The sequence below is a fragment of the Chiloscyllium punctatum genome, chromosome 4, assembly GCF_047496795.1.
Source record: "Chiloscyllium punctatum isolate Juve2018m chromosome 4, sChiPun1.3, whole genome shotgun sequence".
Taxonomy (NCBI): Eukaryota; Metazoa; Chordata; class Chondrichthyes; order Orectolobiformes; family Hemiscylliidae; genus Chiloscyllium; species Chiloscyllium punctatum.
Window position 1 is genome coordinate 33,342,416 of NC_092742.1, and position 13,764 is coordinate 33,356,179.

At 39.0% G+C, this 13,764-nt stretch overlaps 1 protein-coding gene across 1 annotated transcript in view; it reads left to right on the forward strand.

The window, feature by feature from the left end:
- The window catches only part of LOC140476171 (serine/threonine-protein phosphatase 2A 56 kDa regulatory subunit epsilon isoform), an 86,805-nt gene that overhangs the window by 48,684 nt on the left and 24,357 nt on the right, over positions 1-13,764 (forward strand). Inside the window, exons 3-5 of the mRNA XM_072568340.1 lie at positions 848-949; positions 8,136-8,228; positions 9,476-9,606. Coding sequence (XP_072424441.1) covers positions 848-949; positions 8,136-8,228; positions 9,476-9,606 — 326 coding nt within the window. The remainder of the gene's footprint in view (positions 1-847; positions 950-8,135; positions 8,229-9,475; positions 9,607-13,764) is intronic.

Consider the following 13,764-nt stretch of genomic DNA (forward strand, 5'->3'; position numbering starts at 1 on the left):
CCTTTATTGAACCATTGCAGTTCACGTGGTCAGGGTGCTTTCACAAAGCTGTCAGATTGGGTTGAAGAATTTTTGGCTTTGTGCTTGTGAAAACTTATAATAAATGTCCAGGTTGGGTAATTGTGTCACTTAAAAGTGATGCTGTGTCTATGCACCAGCTGACCTGTTTTTCTAGGTGATAGAAGCCATGGGTTTGAAAGACACTCCCAAAGAATCCTGGGAAGATTGATATAGTGCATCCAGTTGATAGCATCCAAACTGATCTTGTCTTCATCTAGGCATCTCTAGTTCATGTTTTACTTCCATCCAAAATTTTCTTTAGATAATCTACATTTCTTTATTTTCTTTTTATATTTTCTCTTTCTTGAGAGACATGTACTGTTCAGCATGAAAATTGCTTGTTGTTGAGGATGAAGAATGGCAGTGCACTATGTAATGTTACACCCATTTTATGCATTAATACATTTACCTGGATGCAGTCTACCTAAGCACTTCAATCCAAGCGCTATGAGTACTTCAGATATATTTGATCTGAAGTATTCGATCAGAAAATCCTGACATAAAAACAATGAATATCTAAATATGGGTTTATACTTGGTATTCGCTGAGTTTCCCACAAGTACTTTATTCTCAACAGTTGAACTGTCTCATGAATTCTTTCCATGATTTTCTGTTGGCTGTGATTTTCAATGCACCATTCATTTTACCTGTATTACATGGAATTTTGAGGAACTTATTGAAATAGTTGCACAGCATGTTGTCAGTACATAACTCTTAATCAGAGTGCATTGGATGGGGTTGGAAGGAGAGAATTCAGCATTTAATTTTGTACTCTATCTTGTTATAGGTTTCTTTCAATATATTTAGGACCCTTCCACCTTCAGAATCTTCAGAGTTTGATCCAGAAGAAGATGAACCAGTGCTTGAAGCAGCCTGGCCTCATTTACAGGTGAACATTGCATACTCAGAAGTAAAATAGCTGGTTAATATGCTTTACTTATTAAAGCATTTTGGTAATCTGTAATACTATAATAGATCACATTTGTCTTTCCATTTTGGACAGTACCCTGAAATGGAAATTGGCCTTGTGCATATCTGAGAAAGCAGGAGAGTTTTGCAACTTGGAAAAATCAAGCGGTGCACATTTTTAGCTATGGCAGGCATCATTTTTTTGAAGCAGTGAGGTTGTTTCTTTGAGACAGAGTGGCTCAGGAGTTTACGTGAAAGAACCAATGGCCTAACAACGGCCGTCAGATTGGTCGAGCTGCAGTTTTGCTGCGAAGCTGTCCTGTTGAGCAGCTGAAGTCCACCAAAGGCAATGAACTGAAAGCATCTCTCCCCTTTTCCCAGTGTGAGGGAATTGACCAAAAACCCAAGAAAGAATTCTTTGTGTTAATCTAACAAAAGACCTTTGTTTGGCAGATCAGCAATCAGTGAAGAATGTCCATTGCCTTACTGGTAGCATTGTGTTATCTGTGCTGCAAATAGAGAGGAGCTGTGTAAAAGATTTTAATTTGCCCATGAAAACTAGACTTTGTATTTTGCCTTACCCTGTCTATATATTCTTTGTCCATCTGTAATGTGTATTAAACTATCTGTCTTAATCATGACTCTGTGCGTATTTGGGTCTTTTGGAGGAGTATAGTTTAAATTTTTTTAAAAAGTATTAGATTAGAAATCCTTGCTTTTCTCTGCCACTGTTAAATGTGTTCCAATATTTTCTGTCAATGACACAACCTGGTATAAATTTCCTTTGTCCTGCATAGTAGTCAGACCGGCAAAATTATTATCTTAGTGGTCGAATTGAGATTTTGTTTTGTATGTTTTTCCATAGTTTGTCAAACCGTGGGGCATGTCTATCAGTAAACTGTTCCCAGCTCAGTTGTAAAAATAGTTTGGAAGTCTTGCTGCTGGGTATTTGAATAAGTGCAAATTGGATTTTGAGTATAGGTAATTGGTAATGGATAAAAGGACAGATGCCAGGTTTCTTATGGCATTGAAGATAGCTTAAACCGTCCTGCTGGAAAAGGTATCCGTGATAAATATAAAGGAAGTAACAAAAGCTAGACAGATGTAATGAGCATATAAATCAGAAATAGAATTGCCTTCCAGTGCCAAGAAGGCAAAATGAGTGAAATGTTGGCAAATAATCTAGACTGGTGGAAATACAGGAAGGAGGATGTGTACAGTCAGTCACTTGAGTTAACAAAGATTCAATTATGGTTAGAGCAGCTTGCAAAGAGAATTGAAGCAGCAAAAGATAGAGGAGAAGGAACATTGAAATGAAAAAGCAAGAGCTGGAAATGAATAAACTTGAAGATCTTCAGAAAGAGGAGAATAAAAGTGAGCAATTCAAAGAAAGGAAAAGGTGCAAAAAAAAGAATTTAAGAGGCTCAAACTAGAGATTTAGGAGAGAGAAAAGGAAAATAGATATTTGATAATGAATCACGATACAAAAAGCAATTGAAAGAAAAGATTTTATATGCTGACAAAGCCTAGTCACAATTCAGAGTTGAGTAAAGATTGTTTAAATTTGTTTCAGACTGAAAATGAGGTGGTTAAAAACATGGAGGCATTCTTTTTCATTTGAGGAAATAGTGGAACAATTGAAGTGGCCAGAGGAAAACAGGACATTACCCATGCCAAGCAAGTTGACTGATCAAGCATTTAAAAAGTATGCATCGCCGTTGAAGGAGATTTTTTAAGGGTTATGCAACATATTTTTAAAAAGAGGTATTCTGGGTGTGTGATTTGGAGATGCCAGTGTTAGACTGGGGTATACAAAGTTAAAAATCACACAACACCAGGTTATTGTCCAACAGGTTTAATTAGAAACACACTAGCTTTTGGAGCACGCTCTTTCATCAGGTGATGAAGGAGTGGTGCTCCGAAAGCTAGTGTGCTTCCAATTCAACCTGTTGGACGATAACCTGGTGGTGTGTAATTTTTAACTTCTGGGTGTGTGTTTGATTTCTGAACCATGCAGAAAGAAGGTTAGAAATTTGAGGGAGTAGTCTAGGCAACCCAAATTGAATTTGAAAGGTTTAAAGAAAAGTATTTTTGACTGGTGGGTATGGGTATTAGGAGTAAATATCAAGTATGAAGTTCTCCGATAATTTTTGATGGTAAATATCAAAGGTTTAAATCAAACCTCCACTGTAAGAAAATAGGATGCCTTCATTCAGAATTCTGGAAGTAGCATGGAAAGCCCACAGGACCTTTTGGGATTCATAGGAGTGAGGTTGATCAGAAACTCGCATGGAAAATACCACAGATCAAATTGTAGCTTAACTACAATGATGAAACTGGAGGTAAACACTGCTGTGATTGCAGCAGGGGTGACTAAAATTAGAGAAAAAGGTTTCTTCGTCAATGAACGAGACCTTCTGTGCATTGAAATTATTCCACTAAACTGTAGCTTTATTAAGGAGCACAAGCTAAAGATGTTTTTGCTGGAGAGGACATATTTCTTCTTGGAGAATTCAAAGAAAGCAAAAAGGATAAGTGATATCCTGGTTCTCTTGCTCAAAATGCAATTAGTGAGACTTGTTCCCCGGAACAATGGAAGGAGGAGTTGCTTTAAAAAAAAATTCCCTGTGGACAAAAGTGACTGACTGGCTGAAGTGAAATTTATAGCTTTGCCCATAATCTCAAAATCCAAGTGAGGTTAAAGATAGAGCAGTTTTACTGCAACCAGTTTCTGGTACTTTTCTGGTCAGGCAGCATCTGTGGAGAGAGAAGCAGCATTAATGTTTCAAGTTTGGCTTTTCAGAACTAAACTCTGTTTAACCCTGATTCTCGCTGCAGATGCTGACAAACTGCTGAGTTTCTTGCACTGTGTTGGTTTCAGACCTCCAACATCTGCAGTGTATTGACTCTGTTCAGGATTTTGTTGTTCTCATGATCATATACAACAGTGGCTGAGTAAATTTCATTACCAGACATCAAAGCATTACCACAAAAAGATGTTAAAATAGCTCATTCAGAGATAAATTGACACAGTCAACTCACACTGAAGCAGAGGCTGACTAAGATAGTGGTATTGTATTAGAAATGGAGATCTGATGAAAGAGTGGGAACATTTTTACAGTCTTCCAGATAAGCAATGGACAGTTCCACTGATATTGGTGCTGTAAAATTTAATAATGTGATATTGAGTAGCGTTATTAGGTTTTTATGGCAAGATGTGAATTTGAAAAAGCTATGCATCAGTAAGCAGAAATTTTACCAGGTCAGGCCTCCATTTGGGTGTAATGTAATTCTATAAAATGCACAATATATCAGACAGTTGGGAAACTTAAACTTAATTTGCAAGTTGGCTATAAAACAGTTGAAGTGCATTCATGAACATAGTGGCTTCAGAGAGAAATCTTCTGACACTCAACGATCATGAAGGGTAATTGTTTTGCATACTTAGAGGATTGGAAAAAGGGTTAGATTTCATAATTTGCTGTAAAAGACTCCCCAGTTAAATCTACTGGGTTTAGTCCATTTAAATTGATGTATAGTCCTGAGGTAAGAGGTCCATTAAAACTGATCATGAGACTATAGTTCAAAATGATCATGAGAGATGGCAAAAAATTTAACATTGTTTATAAGGCAAAAAGACAAATCCTCAAAACATTGAGAATTACATGTCCCATGTTTTCAGAGAGACAGTGTGTAAAGTAGCATGGGAGTGTTTAAGAAGTTGTGGAGCTGGAAAAAGCACAGCAGGTCAGTCAGCATCAGAGGAGAAGGGGAATCAACATTTGAGGACTGGTGAAAGGTTCTGACCTGAAACATCAACTCCCCTTTTGGATATAGGTTTGCTTGCTGAGCTGATAGGTTGATTTCCAGACATTTCATTATCTTACTAGGTAACATCTTCAGTGGACTTTATGCAAAGCAATGCTGAAACTTCCTGCTTTCTATTTATATGTTTGGGTTTCTTTGGGTTAGTGATGTCATTTCCTTCGGTGATATTATTTCCTGTGGTGAAGTCATTTCCTGCCACTTTTCTTAGGGGGTGGTAGATGGGGTCTAACTGTGTTTGTTGATAGAGTTCTGGTTGGAATGCCATGCTTCTAGGAATTCTCGTGCATGTCTTTGTTTGGTTTGTCCTAGGATGGATGTATTGTCCCAGTCGAAGTGGTGTCCTTCCTCATCCATATGTGAGGATACTAGTGAGAGAGGGTCATGTCTTTTTGTGGCTAGTTGGTGTTCATTTACCCTGGTGGCTAGTTTTCTGCCTTATTGTCCAATGTATTGTTTGTTAGTCCTTGCACAGTATTTTGTAAATGACGCTAGTTTTGCTCATTGCCTGTATAGGGTCTTTCAAGTTCATTAGCTGCTGTTTTAGTGTGTTGGTGGGTTTGTGGGCTTCCATGATGCCAAGGGGTCTGAGTAGTCTAGCTAGTTGAGTAGTCAGCTAATGAACTTGAAAGACCCTATACAGACAATGAGCAAAACTAACATCATTTACAAAATACCGTGCAAGAACTGTAACAAACAACACATTGGACAATAAGGCAGAAAACTAGCCACCAGGATAAATGAACACCAATTAGCCACAAAAAGACATGACCCTCTCTCAGTAGTATCCCCTCATACGGATGAGGAAGGACACCACTTCGATTGGGACAATACATCCATCCTAGGACAAGCCAAACAAAGACATGCACGAGAATTCCTAGAAGCATGGCATTCCAACCAGAACTCTATCAACAAAGAGTTAGACCCCATCTACCACCCCCTAAGAAAAGGAACAGGAAGTGACTTCACCACAGGAAAGAACATCAAATGAAATGACATCACCAACCCAAAGAAACCCAAACATATAAATAGAAAGCAGGAAGTTTCAGCATTGCTTTGAAAGTCCACTGAAGATGTTACCTCGTAAGATAATGAAACGTCTGGAAATCAACCTATCAGCTCAGCGAGCAAACCTAAATCCAAAACCTCAACCTGAGCTACAAATCTTCTCAAACCTTGCTAATGAACTCTCCTTCTCTGCTGCCTGACCTGCTGTGCTTTTACCAGTTCCATTCTTTATCAGCTTTGACTCGTCAGCATCTCCAGTTCTCACTATCTCCAAGGTTTAAGTTCACAGGCAAAAATGAAAAAAATGGACAAACATGGTGCAACTGGAACACTGTAAAAAGAAAACCAAGTATTAGTGCAATTACTACTGCAAGATGAACCTTGTGAAACCTATTTGTGAAGTAGTTAGGCTGATTTACAAAGTGACTTATCTCGTAGGTGCTCTGGATTCTAGAAAGAAGAATCTGTCACATAAACATGCTGGAGAGGAAGATGAGACAAAGCAAGTGTATCAAGTGGTAAAAGTAGTGTAGATTGACAAAGTCAGTGAGTGAAATAGGAGAGGCAAATAGTTCACAAAGTAAACCTCCCAAAATCTGATTAACAATAGTGAAATATTGGGCAGTTATATATTAGTATTTTTGTACCTAGACCTAGTAAGATTACTGAGGAAATTCAAGGTAATCTGTACAGGTACACCAAGATGTACAATGTAAGTGAGGCATGATATAGGTTTATCAGAATCAATACCAATAAAATGACATTCTTATTGGTAAAGCTTTGGTGGGAAAGAAGATTAAATACATTTTTGAATATCAACTGATTGAACCTAGCCAGTTTCAAAAAAGCTATACTATATTTCTCAATTAGATTTGGCAGTGTTTCATTCCTTTCTCAGATCGATCTGTTGAAGGTGAACTGGTAAGTAATATTAACAGCAAGAGCTAAAGAAATATCAATGTTTGTTACACCGAAATGGTTACTCAACATCAAGGTCATGCTATTCCAGTTTAAAAATGCGTTCCGAAGACTTGTGAATCAAGTTGTAGCTAAAGTGCTTGATTTTTTTTTAGATGATGTCATTAGTATAAAGTAACACTTGGAAAGCAATTAAAAGATCTGTTTAGGGAATTACAATTGGCTGGTTTAATGATGACTCTTGCCACGAATGAATTAGTAAAATAGTAGTTAATGTTGGTGTACTGGGGATAGGTTCAGACTTATTGCAGGTAATAAATCAGCAAAAGAGAGATTTTTAAGAAATTTAACCAAAATTGGAAGTACTACTGTACAGTGGAAATGGAGATGTTTGTTAGTTATGGGCTCCAAAGCATTTTCAAGTCAGTGCCGGACCTAGTTGCTGAACATTAATGTATACTGATTGTAATCCACCAGCTTTATGGAGAAATTTAAGACTATGCAAAATTGTTATGATGAACCTCTATTGGTTCACCGATTCACAGTAAAAATTGTTCGTTTTGCTGAAAAAGTTGATGTAAAAGTAGGCATGCTCAAAGTAATCAATTGAAATAGTTAAGGGTTTGAGAGGAAAATGACAAACTGATTAAATTCTGCATAATGGAATGTATGAGGGCGATTTTATTTTGTATTGTGTGTTATGTTTACAAGTGATACATTTAACACAGTGTGTAGTCTGCCTTAAGGGTGGTGATGTTTAAGGAACCATTTAGTTTCCTTTTTGGACTGTAAAATAAACAGGAAGTTGGATTAGCATATATAGCTGAGATACGTGGAGAATTTTGTAGCTTGGCAAAAGTCAAATGGCAACCATTTTAGTGTGCAAGAGATTGTTGCTGTTTGAAGCAATGAGATTTTTATTTTAGAAGGAATGGCACAAGGTGATTTTAAGTCATCTAAGTTCATCACAAATGTGTGAGTAGTGTAATGGTGCAGGAGGTTGGTCACACACACAGAAGGTTTACCTGGTTGATTTCACATTAATCCAAGCTGTAGCAACAGTCTGTCTCAGTTCCTGTTTCCTCACTCATCTCCATTGCTCATAAGGCATCAGAACTGAATTTTTTTTTTTTAGCTCTATTGTACAGATTACTAACTTTGAATCATAACTATTAATTCCACTTTCTCAATGTGCTGCATTTTTTTGCTAAACCACTGAGCTTTTCTTTTTATGTATGCCTTCACTACTTAATTTACCTATTCTTTTGGCGAGAGTAGGGAGAAATTTGTGAAATCAACAAGAAATTATGGCTGAAAACAGACCCTTTCAAACTTAATTTTTTTTTCTGGTATTTTTGCGTTTAGAAGTGAATAAGTTTTTTTTACCCTTTTGTAATTTAACTTATCTATTTCAGCTTGTTTATGAGTTCTTCATTCGGTTTTTGGAGAGTCAAGAATTCCAACCCAGTATTGCCAAAAAATATGTAGATCAGAAATTTGTATTGCAGGTGAGTGTGAACTTTTTTTGACTAGATAAGCAATTGTAAATTACCTGTACTTTCTAGCAATCAATTATTCATAAAGTTAAGGCATGGAACAATAGAACAGTAGCGGTTTGTTTTGGCAATGTGTATATATTTAAGTTTGAGTATAAATGATATTTTGAATATCCTTTTGCAACACACTTCCAGCAAACAATATCCAATGGTTTGCTATTAATATCCCTTCTAAAGCTTTGTGAAATTGTGGGTCATTGATTTTGCACTAATAGTTTTGTGCAAGCTTTCCTTAAATGTATCTAATCTGTTCCAATTTGATATTTTGATTCAAAATTTATTACAACTTGCATGTCCCTGCAAAAAGTCTTGTTTACATTTCCATCTAATTGTCATTTGATAAATTTGCAGAGAAATCCCAGAAGAAACATCTTCACATTTGTGTGGATCTTTTAATTTGTAATGGGATGAATAAGATTAGTTACAAATTTACTGATGATAGAGTAATTGTGTAGCGGAGACTAATGTTCATTGACTTATGTGCCATTGCATACGAAAACTATTCAGTGTAGAAGATTCACTAGACAATTGTGCAGGCCTTAATTTCTAAGTGAGGACATTTATGCAGCTATACTGACAATGGAATAAGTTTTATTCTTTACTTTGTCCCTTTTTTATATGTTTTGCTTTAATCCCACATCAGAGATTCCTGCATTCCAGGGGCTGGTGTTAAGTGGATTATTCCATCAAAAATAGATTTCCATGCCTTTAAATGCTGTCATGTTTTGGGTTTCGAGATTTCCTGCTGTTACTGATCACCCTCCAGTAGTGTCAATCCACTGCCCAGAATCTCATTATATTGAACTAAGTAATTAATGTAAAAGTTATGAAATATTTGAACAGCAGTGTTTGATTACAGAGAATGCCATTTTTGTGTGTGTGTAAAAGGTGTTAAAGAGGTGACTACTGAATTGAAAATTAAGTAGAATATTGTGATCTTTCAGTCACTGCAATATTCTATTAGAAATGTATTGGGATTAGTTCCTATTGTGACCTGTATGTTTGATTAGGTCAAAATTGTTAGAATTCTACTCTTGCTCAGAAATCTCATTTCTTGGGAGCTAAGCAAGATTGCATTATATTACAGTTGAACTAATGTTGAAATGAAGGTTTGGTGACTACAAATAAACTAAGTAAAACTTGTAAACTGGGCAAATGGTTTACGGGAAAGGTGAAGTTATATTTCTGGTCATTTTCAGCTTTTGGAATTGTTCAACAGTGAAGACCCCCGAGAACGCGACTACCTGAAGACTGTTTTACACAGAATTTATGGAAAGTTTCTTGGACTTAGAGCATTTATCCGGAAGCAAATTAACAATATTTTTCTACAGTAAGTGTTATAAGTTGATTTGCGAGTATTCAAGCGGTATGTTCAAGTGTTATTTTGTTGGGAGTAGATGAAAAGAAGTTAAGTGAATATGAGGATGCCGAGTAATACTCCACTAATTTTAAGATCTACGTCAATCTTTTACCTCAACAAAGTTGTCTGCCTTGTGCATTGCTCATAGTGGATAGGGTAGTGGATGCACTCCGTGTGCTTGCCATAATGGAATTGCAATATGCCTACTGAAGCTTCCAGTAACCTATCAGCCTATTAACACTGAGAATGGGGACTGATTAGCATCATTCCTTGCTTTAACTGACTCACTGCTCTCATAAAGGTTAATTGGACAAGGAACTGGCATCTTCCTGGGTTTGCATCAAAGCTCTTTCCAATCTGGGGCTAAAATTTAGTCAATTTGAATTCTAAAAGTGGTTAAGGCCACATTTGGAACAGGTACCATACTCTGCAATGGCAGAGCAGGCTCATAGCTGAATGTCCTGTTCCTTTTTCTTATGTTGACTATTCAAGAAAGGTTGGAGACAAGTTACATTTCCTAATTTTGAATCTGGTGACCTTTTGACAAATCATTACCAGCGTATCCACTATTTCCACACTTGGCTCCTCTTCGAACATAGAAAAGTACAGCACCGTACAGGCTCTATGGCCCACGATGTTGTGCTGAGGATTAATCCTAATCTAAAATAAAATAACCTAATCTCCGCACCCCTCAATTCACTGCTGTCCATGTGCATGTCCAGCAATCACTTAAATGTCCCTAATGACTCTACTGCTTCCACCACCACCGCTGGCAATGCATTCCATGTACTTACAACTCTGTGTAAAGAACCCAACTCTGGTGTCTCCTCTATACCTTCCTCCCAACACCTTAAAACTGATCCCTCATGGCAGTCAATCCTGCCCTGGGAAAAGTCTCTGGCTATCGACTGTATTCATGCTTCTCATTACCCTATACATCTCGATCAGGTCACCTCTTTTCCTCCTTCTCTTCAGAGAGAGAGAAATCTGAGCTTAGTCAACCTCTCCTCAAGACAAGCCTTCCAGTCCTGGCAGCATCCTGGTAAATCTCCATTGTATCCTCTCCAAATCCTCCACATCTTTCCTACAGTAGACACAATATTCCAAGTGTCGTCTCACCAGAGTCTTGTAGAGCTGCAGCAAAATCTCACTGCTCTTAAACTTGATCCTCCTGGTAATGAAAGCCAAAACACCATATGCTCTCTTAAAAATCCTATCCATTTGGGTGGCAACTTTGAGGGATCTATGCACTTGAACACCCAGATCCCTCTGTTCCTCCACACTGCCAGGAAACCTGTCTCTAATCCTAGATTCAGCATTCAAATTTGATCTTCCAAAATGCCTCACTCCGCATTTATCCAGGTTGAACTCCATCTGCCATTTCTCAGCCCAGCTCTGCATCCTGTCTGTCGCGCTGTAGCCTGCAATAGCCCTTGACACTATCGATGGTACCTCCAATCTTTGTGTCACCGGCAAATTTACTAACCCACCCCTCAACCTCCTCATCTAAGTTATTTATAAGAACTGTAAAGAGTAGAGGCCCAAGAACAGAGCCCTGCAGGACTGACCTCCAGGCAGAATACTTTCCATCTACTAAAACCACTCTCTCTGCCTTCTGTCAGCCAACCAATTCTGAATCCAGACAGCCAAATCTCCCTGTAACCCATACCTCCTGACTTTATGAATGAGCCTACCATGGGGAACCTTATCAAATGCCTTGCTGAAGTCAATGTACACCACATCCACTGCTTGAGCTTCGTCAACCTGTCACCTCACCACCTCAAAGAACACCATAAGATTTATTGGGCAAGACCTGCCCCTCTCAAGTCCATGCTGACTGCCTTTAATCACACTATGCTTTTCCAAATTGTAATAAATCCTATCCCTCAGAATTCTTTCCAAAACCTTGCTGACCACAGACATAAGACTGACTGGTCTGTAATTGCCAGGGATTTCCCCATTCCCCTTCTTGAAAAGAAGAACAACGTTCACCTCCCTCCAATCCTCCAGGACGACTCCCATGGAGAATGAGGAAGCAAAGATCTTTGCCAGCGGCTTAGCAACCTCCTTTCTCGCTTCGCGGAGAAACCTAGGGTAAATCTGGTCTGGCCCTGGGACCTTATCAATCTTAATGTTTGCCAAAACTTCCTGCACCTCAGCTTCCTCAATCTCTATCTGTTCAAGCCTGTTTCCCTGCTCAAAGTTCTCATTCACAATAAGGTTCCTTTCCTTAGTGAAAACCAAAGCAAAAAGCTCATTTAGGGCTTCCCCTATCTGCTCAGATTCCATGCACAACTTCCCTACAATATCCCTGATTGGACCGAGCTACTCCCTGATCATTCTCTTATTTCTCACGTATGCATACAACGATTTGAGTTCCATCTACTAAATCCTTCCTGCCGAGCCTTTTTTGTGCCCCCTCCTGGCTCTCCTCAGTCCATTTCTGAGCTCCTTTCTTGTAAGCCTGTAATCATCTAAATCTGAGCTTTCTTCCTCCACCTTACGTAAGCTGCCTTCTACCTTTTGACTCCTCTGTTCTCATCATCCAAGGCTCCTTTAATCTTACCCCTTCTTACCTCTCTAGAGGAACAAATTTATGCATCACTTGCAGCAACTGCTCCTTAAACAGTCTCCACATGTCTGTGCCCTTTCTGTGGAACAATTGCTCCCAATCTGTACTTCCCATCTTCAGTCTGATAGCGTCATAATTTCCTTTGCCCCAATTAAATATTGTCCCTTGGTAACTGCTCCTTTCCATCTCCATGGCTATGATAAATGTGAGGCAGTTGTGGTCACTGTCAAAGTGTTCTCCCACTGCAAGATCTGACAGCTGTCCTGGCTCATTGCCAAGCACCAAATCCAAAATAGCCTCTCCTTTCATCAGCCTGTCTAAATACTGAGTAAGGAAACCTTCCTGAACGCACCTGACAAAAACTGCTCCATCCAAACCATCTGTACTAAGGAGATTCCAGTTGATATTGGGAAAGTTGAAGTCACCCATAAGAACAACCCTGCTACGTCTGCACTTTTCCAAAATCTGCTGGCCTATGAGTTCTTTGATCTCCCTACAGCTATTAGGGGGGTCTATAGAAGACCCCCAATGAGGTGACTGCTCCCTTGCTGTTTCTAACTTCCACCCGTACTGACTGACTGACTGACTCAGTAGACAAACCTTCCTTGACAACCTTCATTTCTGTAGCTGTGATGCACTCTGATTAGCAATGCTACCTGCTGCCCGCCCCCCCCCACTGTTCTTCAGCAACCACTCGTGCCCTTATGAAACCCACGTCTCTGTTAATGGGTATAACATCATAGTGCCAAGTACTAATCCACGCTCGAAGTTCTGACACTCCTTGCATTAAAGCAGACACACTTTAACCGATCCTTTTTGTTCCATCACATGAAAAACCTTCCCGATTAGATTCACTACATCCTGTCACTACCTCATTTACAACTAGACCCACCTTCCCACCCCCCTCAGATGTGTAGCTCTGGTTCCCAACCCCCTGCTAAACCAGTTTTAAACCTTCCCAAACCACTCGACCCAATCTCCCACCCGGGACATTTGTGCACCTCCAGTTCAGGTACAATCTGTCCTTCATATACAGGTCCCACCTTCCCCAGAAGGCACCCCAATGGTCTAGGTATGTGAAGCCCTCCCTCCCTCCACCAGCCGTGCAGCCACGTGTTAAGCTGTACTTACTGACTGTTCCTCATCTCACTGTCCTGTGGCACTGGTAGCAAACCTGAGAATACTACACTACTTATCCTGCTCTTCTGATTCCCATTCTAGCTCTCTGAAGTCACTATTCAGATCCTCAATCCCTTTCCTGGCTACATCATTGGTGCCAGTATGTACCACGATTTCTGGCTGCTCACCCTCCCCCCAAAACTTGGGTGCAGTTCTAAATAAGTAAGAGATAAGGAGATTTTTCATCATTTTCTAAAATGCAAGTGAAGTCAATAATAAAATGTAGTATGTTGGTCACCAATGTTAAAAATTACATCTGTAGCATTTCTTGGCTAGCTAGCAGTACACTTTCTAAATTAACACCCTGCCTGTAGTTTCAGGTTTGAACTTGCTGTAATTCAGAATATTTAAACAATAGTTTTAAAGTTATTAAATGT